At 43.5% G+C, this 14,941-nt stretch overlaps 1 protein-coding gene across 1 annotated transcript; it reads left to right on the forward strand.

Moving 5' to 3' along the window:
- Positions 1–5,394: 5,394 nt before the first annotated feature.
- Positions 5,395–13,700, forward strand: LOC139579669 (nuclear receptor subfamily 1 group D member 1-like). Its single transcript, XM_071408521.1, has 7 exons — positions 5,395–5,761; positions 9,355–9,633; positions 9,745–9,978; positions 10,101–10,756; positions 10,878–11,063; positions 11,205–11,415; positions 12,719–13,700. Exons 1-7 carry the CDS (start codon positions 5,701–5,703, stop codon positions 12,913–12,915), a joined length of 1,824 nt encoding a protein of 607 aa, XP_071264622.1. The 5' UTR covers positions 5,395–5,700; the 3' UTR covers positions 12,916–13,700.
- Positions 13,701–14,941: the final 1,241 nt, after the last annotated feature.

Raw genomic sequence — 14,941 nt, forward strand, 5'->3', positions numbered from 1 at the left:
TACCCAAAATACAAGCGTGTTTTAAATGTCAACAAAACATGGTTAAATACAGGTTAAATAAACAAAATATGGTTAAATCTATAGGCTTGATTTTGGTATGTCCTTGCATCCATAGCTCTGTCTATGAATTTGAGAGTGGTTACATTTGTTCAGGCTCATGGCTCAGCTTTTTACCAAAACACAGGGGGGTGACCCCTTTGTTATTGTTTCAATTAGGGATTCTAGCTTTGAAAATTAATGATAGTCTATTGAACTTGGATAACCGCTTTCGGCTTACTTTCTCTCCCGCGCTATATGCAGCAGCAGCACAGCGGGTAGCGTAGGCCTCCTCATTTTGGGTTTTAAATACTTTTATCACGGGGAGTGCATTTACTAGATGCGTGGAGGTAGCATAACTCTGCAGGTGGCAACAGCCTGAGCAGTGCCCTTGATCAAGAGTCTAGAACAGTTCCCAGCTAGCACATAACGTTCTGAGAACCATGTGTTTTTTTAGATCTTGATGAGAGCTGGTTGTCCTATGGTTATTTTGCATACTACCTTCCCACAACTTTCTGGGAATGGTGCAAGATAATTACTTAGCTTTAGCACATTCTCAGCACATTTAAGGAACCTGAATTTTTATTGGTATTTCATAACATTAACAGAACATGGCTTGACTTTGGAAATGTTCTCAAATAGTTCAGACAACATTAAGAAACAACATACTTCTGTGGAAATGTCAGTACTTCAGCATAACGTTTCCTACAGGTTTCCTTATGGTTCTATTTAAAGTAAAATATATTTCCATGTGTCCTATGTGTGTTTGGAATATTTTTAAAAAAGGACCCAAAATAAGCTAGATGTGTTATAAGAATCTTAATGAAATATTGCGTGAAACGTTTAACTCTTTATACCCCAATAGAATTCTAGAACGCTGCTGTAGATTACTGAGAACTTACAAGATAAATCTAATTTTCCCACACATTTCAAACAAACAGACTGTCACGCCGTGACCTTAGAGAGCCTTTTTATTTCTCTATTTGGTTAGGTCAGGGTGTGACTTGGGTGGGCATTCTAGTTTGTATATTTCTTTGTTGGCCGGGTATGGTTCCCAATCAGAGACAGCTGTCTATCGTTGTCTCTGATTGGGGATCATACTTAGGCAGCCCTTTTTCCCACCTTCAGTTGTGGGATCTTGTCTTTGTATAGTTGCTGTTTAGCGCTACAGAGCTTTACGTTCGTTTATATTTTTGTTGTTTTTGGTGTTCATTTAATAAAGAACGATGAACACTTTCCACGCTGCGCTTTGGTCTCATTCAATTGACGACGGACGTAACACAGACATAGCTCAAGAACAAATGACAACTACAACTTACTTTTAAAGAGCACAACCTCTTCTTTAATATGACATCACATTCATGTCGATAGGAATAACACTCATTTTGTCTTGCATTGTGTAAAGACACTATCAAAAAAACTTTTAACACTCAACACAACAAAAAACTAGAGTATTCAAATTGTAATACATTTGACTAAATTACTCACTCAAAATGTAGCAAGTATAATATACTGAACAAAAATATAAATGCAACATGTATAGTGTTGGTCTCATGTTTCATGAGCTGAAATAAAAGACCCAAGAAATTTTATTTCTCTCAAATTTGTTTGCATTCCTGTTAGTGAGCATTTCTCCTTTGCCAAGATAATCCATCCACCTGACAGGTGTGGCATATCAATAAGATGATTAAACAGCATGATCACTACACAGGTGCTCCTTGTGCTGGGGACAAAAAAAGGCCACCCTAAAATGTGCGGTTTTGTCCCCAACACAATGCCACAGATGTCTCAAATTTTCAGGGAGCGTGCAATTGGCATGCTGACTGCAGGAATGTCCACCAGAGCTGTTGCCAGAGAATTTAATGTTAATTTCTCTACCATAAGCCACCTCCAGAGTCATTTTAGAGAATTTGGCAGTACATCCAACCTGCCTCACAACCGCAGACCACGTGCAACCACGCCAGCCCAGGACCTCTACACCCTGCTTCTTTACCTGCGGGATTGTTTGAGGAGGGAGGTACCGATTAGTATTTCTGTCTATAATAAAGCCCTTTTGTGGGAAAAAACTCATTCCGATTGGCTGGACCTGGCTCCCCAGTGCGCCCCTGCCCAGTCATGTTAAATCCATAGATTGGGTCCTAATTTATTTATTTCAGTTGACTGATTTCCTTCTATGAACTGTAACTCAGTCAAATCTTTGAAATTGTTGCATGCTGTGTTTATATTTTTGTTCAGTAAATACTTAAATATTATTTACATATAAATACAAAAATATCCTAAATGTGACCAGAGGACAATATTCAGAAAGTATTTCAAAACCCACACAAAGTAGGCTATTTGATTGACAATGATTATTACTTCTGTAACAAATAAAAAATGCAAACAACCATTCAGGGACTATTTTAAAATGTAGGTAACCTGTCTCAATAAAACTTAGTACAGACCAGGCTTGACACAAAATGTAGAAATAGTAGCCTACTTCGACAACAATTCAGTGAATGCAACAAGTATTAGATAGAGATAAAGAGAGAATATTAAAAACATAACTGTTCAGAGACAATAAAATATTTGCAGGACAACTTGCTTCCATTCAGCCACAAGAGCATTAGTGAGGTTGGGTGCTGATGTTGGGCGATTAGGCCTGGCTCGCAGTCTGCATTCCAATTAAACCCAAAGGTGTTTAATGGGGTTGAGGTCAGGACTCTGTACAGGCCAATCAAGTTCTTCCACACCAATCTCGACAAACCATTTCTATATGGACCTCACTTAGTGCACGGGGCATTGGCGCAGTGTAGGGGGCTCCTGATTGGCGCAGCGGTCTAAGGCACTGCATCTCAATGCTAGAGGCGTCACTACAGACCTTGGTTTGATTCCAGGCTGTATCACAACCGGCCGTGATTGGGAGTCCCATAGGGCGGTGCACAATTGGCCCAGCGTCATCTTGGTTGGGGTTTGGCCGGGGTAGGCCATCATTGTAAATAAAAATGTGTTCTTAACTGACTTCCCTAGTTAAATAAATAAAAAATTGGAATGCCATAACAGGACAGGGCTTTCCCCAAACTGTTGCCACAAAGTTGGAAGTACAGAATAGTCTAGAATGTCATTGTATGTGTGACAGTATAGCTTCCGTCCCTCTCCTCGCCCCAACCTGGGCTCGAACCAGGGACCCTCTGCACACATCAACCACAGTCACTCACGAAGCATCGTTACCCATCGCGCCACAAAAGCCACAGCCCTTGCAGAGCAAGGGGAACAACTACTTCTAGGTCTCAGAGCGAGTGACGTCACCGATTGAAACACTATTAGCGCGCACCACCGCTAACTAGCTAGCCATTTCACATCGGCCACATATGCTGTAGAGTTAAAATGTCCCTTCAGTGGAACGAAGGGGCCTAGCCCGAACCATGAAAAACAGCCCCAGACCATTATTCCTCCTCCACCAAACCTTACAGTTGGCACTATGCATTGGGGCAAGTAGCGTTCTCCTGGCATCCGCCAAACTCAGATTCGTCCATCAGACTTCCAGATGGTGAAGCGTGATGGCCAGAGAACGAGTTTCCACTGCTCCGGAGTCCAATGGTGGCGAGCTTTACACCACACCAACCGAGGCTTGGCATTGCGGATGGGGATCTTAGGCTTGTGTGCGGCTGCTCAGCCATGGAAACCCATTTCATGAAGCCCCTGATAAAAAGTCACTGTGCTTATGTTTCTTCCAGAAGCAGCTTGCAACTCGGTAGCGAGTGTTGCAACCGAGGACAGGCGATTTTTACGTGCTACGTGCTTCAGCACTCGGTGGTCCCATTCTGTGAGCTTGTGTGTCCTACCACTTTGTGGCTGAGCCGTTGTTGCTCCTAGACGTTTCCACTTCACAATAACAGCACTTACGGTTGACCGGGGCAGCTCTAGCAGTGCAGAAATTATACAAACTGACTTGTTGGAAAGGTGGTATCCTATGACGGTGCCACGTTGAAAGTCACTGAGCTCTTCAGTAAGGGTATTCTACTGCCAATGTTTGTCTATGATGATTGCATGGCTGTGTGCTCGATTTTATACACCTGTCAGCAACGGGTGTGGCTGAAATAGCCGAAACTACCAATTTCAAGGGGTGTTCGCATACTTTTGTATATATAGTGTATTATTGTTGGAAAAACAAGGCCGTTCGCGGCCGCTATAGTAATTTAAAGAAAGGAAGTTGACGGCTGCTATGGGTTCTAACGAGTTTTAAGGAAGTTATTAAAAAAACTATAAATAACCAATAACTTCCATTATCAGACCGTTAATGAAACCAGAGCAAAACGTTCTCTGAACCTCCCTGCAACTTAAAAATAAGTTCACAGAATATTTACTGAACATTCAATTTTACCAGGCAGGAAACTTATGGGTTCGTTCCCAGAACCAATTGGAAACCACAAACGTACGTTCTCACAACTTCCAACCAACCAAATGTCCTACTGTAGTTGCGTATAAAGGGAAATAAATTAGATCTTCTGGGGCAGTCGCAGAATTGGGCTAGGTGATCTTTACATGTACAGCAGCACAATGTGGGGGCGTGAGGACAATGTGCACAGAGTAGAATAGAGTGGGGCGCTGTAAACAGTCTGGCAGAAATGGTGCGCATTATATGCAGGCATATCGTATTCCTTTTGATCCTGCAGAGTTTTCCTATTACAAAAACACGGGTTATAAAATGGTAATAAGTAAGGTGTTATGATACTGTCTGCAATTATTCTGGAGAGTATTTGGACAGTTTTATTTTTGTATTCTATACCACCTTCACCTCATCCCCATCGCTTGCAATGCTGCCAGAAAAGCTGAATAAAAGCTAATCGTTGTTATTGATCATATTACGATGTTTGAAATGCAATGTTTCTCGCTTCACAACAGGTTTCATTATTCTTTTCATTGTATCAAGTGAATGCTGTGGTCACGTCCACATTCCCACCAGACATGAAAAGGGGAGCCCTTTGTGAACCAGTATATAATGGCACGTCCAATTAGATCCAAATTAGACGCCATTTGAATGATGGATGGAACTTGTGCCATGGCTTTGCGCATTTGGTTATATTAAATATTGTGCATATGTCTGTCCCATAGTTAAAAATGGTAGCGTTAAAATATTATTTCCCCACATTTTTTGTAGCCATTTTAGTAGGAGTTACCATCTCCATGTGCGCAGGGGTTTTAAAAGAAAAGCTGATGTGTTCGGAGAAAAAGTGTGTCACTGGGACACGAGGCACTCCCCGGGGGTCACATGGTCCCGTTTTCAGCCCCGTGTGAGCAGGCATGCAGTGCGTCCTCGTTCCTTTCCTAAGGATGAGGGAGACTGAGAAAAACCAGACCGGCTTGGGAACTGCGGTCAGACCTCCACGGATAGAGCCAGTGACAGCATAGACGCTTTTCGTAATTGTTTTCGCTGGCAGTGCTCACAGAGAAGTGATTCACATTACGCGGGAACTTGCTCGATAGCAGATGCATCCTTTGGTAGTTTATTAACCTTGGTTCTAAGTATTGTAATGAGTATTCGAACTCAAATAGAGCTTTTATTATAAAGAGGAACATAATGACATCGTTATAACATAGAAGAGGACCTTCTTTTTGCCAAGAACCTAGCCAGAAGGGAAATTATCCTTTCCTAAACTGTTTTCTATTTTCACCGATATCTATATGAATGTTTTGGAGCTCAGGATGGCAACAACAGCAATGGACACAAATAACAACAATACAGGTAAATATTCAGGATTATATTGTTGTGCGTGTGTAATGGGGTTATGTGTTTTACGCATATTGTTTTGGCTACCTGGCTTGTTGGAAGTCTGTTGAAGCTCTTTACATTTAGTTGTTTATCAATCCGTAATGCGTAAATCAATGATGAGTTGTATTGTATTGATGTACACCTGTCGATTAAGTAGAGCCACTTTTGTATATGGAATTTACGTGGCTGATGGAATCATCCTTGTGATGCAACACTAGATGGGGGAAAGTTCAATGGGTCTCTGTACAGTTCTCCTCATGCCAAACCTCAGGCCATGACTGATGAGGCTTGAAGTAGGCCTATCCCTCATAGTGTTTATTTTGAATTCACTGATGATTGTGTGTTATCATTACTGTCGCCTATATATTTTACCCCAACCGTTCTTCATAATTGTCATTGTCAAGGTCGAATTACTGGCCTCAGTAAAAGCCAAATTAAGAAATGTTGTAACGTGGAGTTTGTAATAGCCTATAAGTTATCTCTACATTTCATTAAAGAAATATTTAAAGTACTATACATTGTTTGATGGTGTACGTGTGGTAGGTAGAACATCGTGGGTTGAGACACAGTGCGCTAAAATAGTTCGGGTGGAAGTAGGTCATGTAAGGTGGACGGATATCCCTTTGATGCAGACATCCGCGCATGTTTTTTCCCAATTCACATGGCCCGCCAAGCTAGCCATGTGCGTTTTGTTTTCATCCACTGTTCTCCACCAATCTCCATTGGTATAGAGAGCAAGCTCATTGCATAATTTCTCGTCAGAGTCCCGTGGGTGACGCGGTCTTGGATGCCATGTGTGTACTGCTATTGGATAGCTAGCGGGTGTAATTATTGCGATTCGATCAGGACATCATCCAGTCACGTGTTAGATTGAAACGTGGGACACGAACATTTATGTAAGGCATCATAACTTATTGTTGCTGACATAATTACACAGCCATAACCAAATACTTGCAAGGTGATTGGGATATTCCCTTTCGATATCTAAGATGTCCAAAATAATGGGTTTACCTTTATTATATTATTATTAGGGCAAGGCGATAGTATGTCTAATAAAGCATTTATAGGTTCATTCATTTGAATATAGGTTCAGAGAAAATACATTTTCAATACATACAATTATATTGTACAGCTACAACATAGCAAAGTGAAAACATAGATGCCAAGCTTTTCAGTTATATTCAGCAAGTATGTTGTAAATTACATTAGATTATCTAAGGAGCATATTGTGGGAATTGACTGTCTATTAGGTACCATGGATAGCGCCAGGCGGGAGGGAACGTGAGGCTGTCCTAGAAACAGTTGGCGTGTTCCATGGAGGGTGTATTGCACAGCCTGTCAGTTTGCCAGTCTTCTTTTTTTTTTTTTTTTTGGTTGCCAGTCTCGTTGAATAACCTGCTGTTGGAGGCGCGCACGTTGAGTAAGGGCGTGACTAGAATGTATTCCAGTCAGCCTACACTAGTGCTGCTCCTCGAGCAACACAAGTCTGCAGTCCAACCTGTTTTCATTCCATGGCTCTCCCAAGCATAGCTTTCGATGTACTATTACATTTCTTTCAAATACCTCACTCTGAATGTATGTTTACTCACTAAGACTAGTTCAATATTCAGAGCTATATCTATTGATGTGTTTTCTTCATTTCACGTTGACTTTACAAGTGTTGGTTTAACATGGCAAGTTATTGATTTTGATACAAAAGCAATCTTATCTTCCACTCACTGATTGGTTATTGTGGGTAATACATTATTTGGGGATAGAAAGTCAGGAGGTGGAAGACAGAGCAAAGGGAGTGAAAACATGCAGTGGAGAGAGAGGGAGGAGCCTTAATACTATAGCACCAGGCAGGACAAGGAAGTGCACGTGTTGTGGTGACTCCTGACCCAGTGACCCTATAAGACCTTATGTTCCATTCCACAGTGAATTATGTTTCTCCTCCTGGGCTGCCTGGCTGGCTGGATTCTGAGATTGGAATGTCTCAAAAAGAACAGAACAGACAAACATTCTCTCACTGTTTGTTCAATCAGGAAATTGGAATTCCTCCAGTTTTAAATGCCAGGCTCACAGAACAGAAGTATAGAGTTTGGTTTTGTTAAGCACAAAACAATGATCCCATCCTTCAATAGGCCACACCCAAACATACAGTAGGTGGGCAGCTTGCCATCAATGCAGGGAAATTAAATCATAAAGACGGTTTAAGGGCATCATCAATTAAAGCCTCAACAACACAATACAATGTCCTGCAAATTACTCCTTAAAACAACACATTATCTCCTCACAAAAACACAATCTCCTAACAACAACACATTATCTCCTAACAACAACACAATACAGTTGATCTGGTATTAGAGCACAGGTTAATTGGAGTCAACAGGAAGTGCAGAAAGTCTTGGGCACATGCTTTGTAGGTTCGGGTTTCAGCAGGGACGCTGTGTGTGGCAAAGGGCGGGGCACACCATTTGGCATTTAAAAAGCGATTAGCCATTCCCGGTAGCCTTGTGCATGGCACCCCCCGGCGACCGGGCACGAGTTGGTGTGTGGGTGGCCAGCTGTGGTGAAACGTGATCCTTGGACGGAACTTGTGAGAATTAGCCTTCACAGCGGGAGAAACTGAGACCGCTGGATTAGAACAAGCAGGAGGGAGAAAGAGAATGAAAGTGAGAGAGGGAGAAGAGAAACAGAGTATGAGCAAAAAAAGAGTACAGAGGGCAGGTGGTGTGGAGAGAGAATAACAGTTTCAAGGAGAGTGTAAAGGGAGAGTTGGAGAGAAAGGGAAGTAGGGCAAGTAAAAGTTGTCAGGAGAGTTCCAACAAAGAGAGAGAGCGCAAGAGTATCTAAATCCACTCGTGTGGGTGGCTATGTCTGGCCAATGAGACTGCACAACAGCAATAGCACTGTCTGTGCTATTGGGCAGCATCCAAAAAGAACGTGCTCATTCTCCATGCTGCAATAGCTTCTTCCATAATGTAAATAATGTTCTGTAGGTAATGCTTGCTCACATGGCACAACCCACACAGGTCAATCTTGCCCTAATGGCTTCCTATAAAATGTACTCTGTGATCAAGGCCTCTGTTTTGGAAAGAGTGGTGACCACCTCTGAACTAGAAAAATAAAGGGAAAGCCAGTCAGGGCAGCCTTTCCTGACAACATTTCCTGGAAAGCAGTGTTTTTTCCCAGCCACTTGTCTTCTTGGACTCTCTGCAGTCACTCTGTTGCTATGGTTATCATAACATTGCCACGGTTTCCTTGCATAATTGTCCTGGGTAGCTAAGGGAACATTTGGAATGTACAGAATTATACAAAGTTGCAGCCGCTCCCTCGTTTTTTGTCAACGAACATGACTGGGCGCAATATCAATCCTAACCAGTGGGCGTCCTCTCTTGAACCCTCTTCCTCTTTACCTCCTCTGTTTTAGTTTCCATCAGTCCTCACTGGCAGTTGACTGATGTCCCATGGATAGAGTGTCAAAGAACAGAGCACTAAATGTCACAAATTAAAATATCTCACTGTTTTTAAACCACGCATCCATTCTAACAAGTAGTCCTCTCGCTACTTTCTCTTGTCGCCAGGGGGTGTAATCTCCTACATCGGCTCCAGTGGCTGCTCACCGAACCGCACCAGCCCAGTGTCTATGTACAGCGAGAACTCCTTCGGAGCCTCCTTCCCACCCTCCCCCAACGGTTCCCAGGGCTTCTCCAATGCCTACTCCGGCAGTGGCAGCTCCAGCTCCTCCAATGGTGATGATGGCAACTCCTCTTCCGGCTCCGGAGGGTCCCCGAGGCCTAGGGGTCGTAATGACAGCAGCATTTCTCGCTGCTCCCCCAGCAAGTCCCTGGCAAACCTTACCAGTGAGTAGACCCCCATACCAGAACCCCAATACTTTATATGAATCCAGATTGTGCACCCCTATCTGTCATTCCTGGAACTACAGCTTTAAGTCCTCTTTATGGTTGTAACAGAACTGAATGGGATGGTGCTGCTGTGTAAAGTGTGTGGAGACGTCGCCTCAGGCTTCCACTATGGGGTCCATGCCTGTGAGGGCTGCAAGGGATTCTTCCGACGCAGTATCCAGCAGAACATCCAGTACAAAAAGTGCCTGAAGAACGAGACCTGCACCATCATGAGGATTAACCGCAACCGCTGCCAGCAGTGCCGCTTCAAAAAGTGTCTGTCCGTGGGCATGTCCCGCGATGGTAAGTACAGCTTCACATGCTAAAACATGACACATGCAGCCACAAAAAAGGTTTAATAGTTCTAATCCACTCTCATCCCTGTTTGGACTGTTGACTCCACATGTCTCTTTCTCTCTCCCCAGCTGTTCGCTTTGGCAGAATACCCAAGCGTGAGAAGCAGCGCATGCTGGCAGAGATGCAGAGCACCATGAACAGCATGAACAACATGCAAAACGAGTTCCAGCTGGCCAGCCTGACTCACAACTCTCCCCCTTCTCCCACTTCCTCTTCTCCCTGCCCGGGTCTGACTGTGGCACCCCAGCCTCAGGCCCTGCCTTTTGCCCCTTCCCCCTCTCCTCCAGTACAAGCCCCTGCTTCCCCTCTGCCCCCACCATGCAACCAAAGCCCGCCACTGTTGGCCAGCTCTCCACCGCTGTGCCCCAGCTCTGGGGTGGACTGCACCATAACGGCCATTGCCCGGGCGCACCGTGAGACCTTTGTTTACGCCCACGACAAGCTGGGCGATTCCGCGAGACTGCATAACGGAGAGGTGGACAACTGGGGCTCCAACTACTGTCCTGCTGGCTACCACCAGAACAGCCTCAACACAATCTATCACCACAACAACAACGTGGCCCTCCAGAACCATGGCTTCCAGGCCATGTCTGACAGACATCACCAGAACAACGGCAAGCAGTTCCACAACAGCAACCTGTTCGGGAGCCACCAAAGCATTGAGACTAGCAGCGTCCCCCAGGGCCAGAACTTCCCATGGAAAAACCACAAGGACATTGTGCTGGTGAGTCACTGAACAGAACAGCAACATAGAAAAGATCTTGATGTCAAAGATTGTCAATAATAGTGGCAAGTAGTCATAGCATATAGGAAAATGCTGATTACGGTTCTCCTCGGTCCTCCAGGCATGTCCAATGAACATGTACCCCCAAGCCGAACCCAACAAGACCCCCCAGGAGATCTGGGAGGACTTCTCGCTCAGCTTCACGCCGGCTGTGCGTGAGGTGGTGGAGTTCGCAAAGCACATTCCAGGGTTCAGTGCACTCTCCGAGAACGACCAAGTCACCCTGCTCAAGGCCGGCACCTTTGAGGTAGGCATCCGTGAAATTTGTGCAAACACAGATATGCAAAGAAACGTCATACAGTGATAAACAAAAATACTCACAGCTGTACTGTATTGAGAAGATACAATGACTCACCACCCACTCACTTTTCCCTTGCTTCTGTTACAGGTCTTGATGGTGCGCTTTGCCTCCCTCTTCAATGTGAAGGAGCAGACTGTCACCTTCATCTCGGGTACCACCTACAGCCTGGAGGCCCTGAAGGGCATGGGCATGGGAGGCCTGCTAGACACCATGTTTGAATTCAGCGAGAAGCTCAACTCCCTGGAGCTCACGGCCGAGGAGCTGGGTCTCTTCACCGCTGTAGTGCTAGTGTCTGCAGGTAAGAACAATGAGAAGCCTTATTAATTACTCTAAAATCTACCTAAGCAGTCAGAGCTCAAGTACTGTACTTCTCCTGCCAGTAAATCACCATGACCAATGTTCCCTCTACGTTCCCACGGGACTGCCTCGCAGAAGAAATAACAGCCCGCGCAGAGAAGCGTGAGATTGAACTTCACTCAACTTTCTAGAGTTTTCCCCCTTAGTTAACACTATCAACGTTTCCATTTACTGTGGGAATTGTGATGGAATCAAAGCAATATTAGCCATTATAAATGCAACATACCGAAACTAAACGAACTATGCAAGACTTAGTATGCAAAAATAACTATGCAAGAGATTTTGTTGTAGGCAGAATGCATCGGAGTAGGATTCTATTGCATTGACATGCACAACTCAGCCCATACTCTACACAGACCGGTGTGGCATAACCAATCAGAGCTGCAGTAGGCCTATATGCAAATAGACCATTGCCATATATGGATCTGTGCCATTCACTTTGAACTGGACTGTGTTTACAGCATGAGCGGTCATGAGTAGATGCGCTTGTTTTGAGGTCAAAGCAAGAGCTGCATGCAGCCACGTGTGTACATTTGTTCATATCCTTTGATAGTTAAGAAGTTATTAGCCCAGTTATAGATCATATGTATTCAGCAATGGAGGAGGGAATGCTTCCTACAAGAGCACAAACCGTGTACATTTCTAGACATCTTTAAAGAGGGAGTTAAATATTATTTTTTTGTCTTAAAGGAGCAGTGTTGTATTTTGAGAGAGTCTTAAATAAGCTAAGTAGCCTTATAGGCAGTAGCATCATTTGTCTGGTTCTCTGTAATATTTTGTAAAGTGGTTTCACCAAACAACACAACATTTTCAGTCAAGCAATGCATGTAGGCCTACATTGAACACCACACACTGGCTGCTACTTTAGGCTGAATGATAGAACAGCCATTTCCATGTTAAAATGTTATGTAATGCATTGTTTTTGATGGGAGGCCATTCTCGTAGGCCTACATTATGATCAAATAGCCACAGTAGCCTACTTGATCACTGTCTGACACTGTTACTTAAAGCGGATACGGCCTCAGTGTTCCCAGTAAATGCGAGCTGGAAGTTGCACAGAATTTTCACAATGTTGAAGTTTGCGCTCAGCGGACCTGAAATTTGCTCAGCGCCGAAAAAGATGGGGAACATTGACGATGACACTTGAAACTTCAAAAATCACTCACTATTATGGCATAGTAATGGTCTGTACTAAAGTGTAAAGTAGTCTAACGGTGCTCTCTTTCTTCTCTGACCTCTTTCAGATCGCTCAGGCATCGAGAGCCTAAACTCAGTGGAGCTGCTTCAGGAGTCTATGATCATAGCGCTGCGTGCCCTGGTCAGCAAGAGCAACCCCTGCGACGCCTCTCGCTTCACCAAGCTGCTGCTCAAGATGCCCGACCTGCGCACACTCAACAACATGCACTCAGAGAAGCTGCTGTCCTTCCGCATCGACGTATAAGACTGTCACCACTGATGACAAGAAAACCCGTCTGGAATCGTCGCCCATCTCCACCTCACAGAGAGTGGTGGTTGGGCGGCTAAGGGGCGGGGCAAGTTGGGGGAGGTGACAGGGGATCTGATTCCACCTGCTCGCTTACTCCCTTCAGGGACACCCGCCTCCGAGTTGACTGATGTGTGCATCAGCCAATGACATGGCCGAAAGACAGTGACTGACAACTGATAGGGGTAAGGCCAATAGACCCATGGAGATTAGGGAGACAAAGCCCTCTACATAAATTATTTTTGGAGGTTGGGGTGGTCGCAGCTCAAAACTGCCCAGAACAAGTGCCCCCTCTACACCAGCCGGTCTAAAGGGGCCAGAGACCATTTGTCGGTTGAGCTGAACCAAAAGCAGCAATTGGGCTTTACTACCCCACATGTCCAGCTAGGCCTGGTTCCTTCCAAGAGTCTGCTAGATGCATTTTAAAACCATCTGCTCTGTTTTATCATGACTGTAAATAATTAGTAAAATATGTGCAGTGTTGTAAACTTTATTCATACTCCAAACTGAGTTTGTACAAATTTGTAAATATCTAGCTACAAACATCAATAAGCTTACTTGAAATGTTTGAAAAATTTGTATAATATATATATTTTTTGGTTAAGATTAAATTCTCTAATGCTCATAGTTATAAATGTGTGGGTACAAATGTATAAAATACAAATTGAGTATGCGTACAAAAAATAATATCCAGAACTGTATTTCAAAAATGTTTTATGTAATGAAGGCATTATACAAAAAAATACTTATTTGAATTCCTTTGTGTGATCTTTTTCTGTAGTACCGATCTTGTTATTCTACATCTGACTGGGTTAGAGAGACCTAGCTTTTAGAGGGCTGTGCTATGTAATCAGTAAGCCACAGGTCACCCACGTCACAACACTCACTGAGGATGTTGACACAACACTAAAGTGGGAATAACAGTTCGTACTGACCAATAACCAAGGCTGCACATTTGCTTGGATTAGGTCTTAGTTATAGAATACATTTCAAATTTGAGTAACCCAGTCCACTTTGACCTTGTGAGGAACTTATTTGAAAGAACATGCTGACAGTAATTTTTTTATTTCACCTTTATTTAACCAGGTAGGCCAGTTGAGAAGAAGTTCTCATTTACAACTGCGACCTGGCCAAGATAAAGCAGTAGCCCATTCAATAGTAACAGATTATTGCTGTACCTCAAGGTCTTGTCTATAATTATTTCACAGAACACACTACAAGTAAGTGTAAATCTTCCCCATTTATAAAACCACTCAAAACATTTCTCATGTTCCTGTTATGTTTCCGCATCCCGTCATGACCACAACCACAAAGTACAGTATATGTTCTGCATTGTAGCCAATAGTCAAATATACTGTAGCTAACCAAAATGCAGAATTGTTGAGCGCTATCTGCAAAGTAATTGTTACCAAGTAAGGGTATGACACTAGTGCTCGGATGAAAAACATACCAAATGTAACACAATGATTTGGTTTGCAAAAGTCAATGAGCTACAGTCCTGCAGACAAATCGTAGGTTAGAAACTAGATTGTAATAATTATGTATGGGTAGGAACATTTCCATGGACACAAGGTTTTCATTAATGAGAGCAATTTGTAATATACTGTATATACAGCGCATTTGGAAAGTATTCAGACCCCTTGACTTTTCCCACATTTTTGTTACAGGCTTAATCGAAAATTGATCAAATCGTTTTTTTCCCCTCAACCTACACACAATACCCCAATGACAAAGGAAAAACAGGTTGAGATTTTTAGCAATTTTATTTATTTTTAAACCTGGAAATATCACATTTACATAAGTATTCAGACCCTTTACTCAGTACTTTCTTGAAGCACCTTTGGCAGCGATTACAGCCTCTTTGGTATGTTGCTACAAGCTTGGCACACCTGTAATTGGGGAGATTCTCCCAATCTTCTCTGAAGATCCTATCAAGCTCTGTCATGTTGGATGGGGAGCATCGCTGCACAGCTATTTTCAGGTC

The sequence above is a fragment of the Salvelinus alpinus genome, chromosome 1 (genome assembly GCF_045679555.1).
Source record: "Salvelinus alpinus chromosome 1, SLU_Salpinus.1, whole genome shotgun sequence".
Taxonomy (NCBI): Eukaryota; Metazoa; Chordata; class Actinopteri; order Salmoniformes; family Salmonidae; genus Salvelinus; species Salvelinus alpinus.

Bases quoted from the DNA above. Each gene is read 5' to 3' on its own strand.
- LOC139579669 (XM_071408521.1), top strand. From the start codon at position 5,701: ATGAATGTTTTGGAGCTCAGGATGGCAACAACAGCAATGGACACAAAT. The intron at 9,979-10,100 runs GTAAGTACAGCT...CTCTCTCCCCAG, and splicing joins CGTGGGCATGTCCCGCGATG to CTGTTCGCTTTGGCAGAATA. The intron at 11,064-11,204 runs GTAGGCATCCGT...CTTCTGTTACAG, and splicing joins TCAAGGCCGGCACCTTTGAG to GTCTTGATGGTGCGCTTTGC.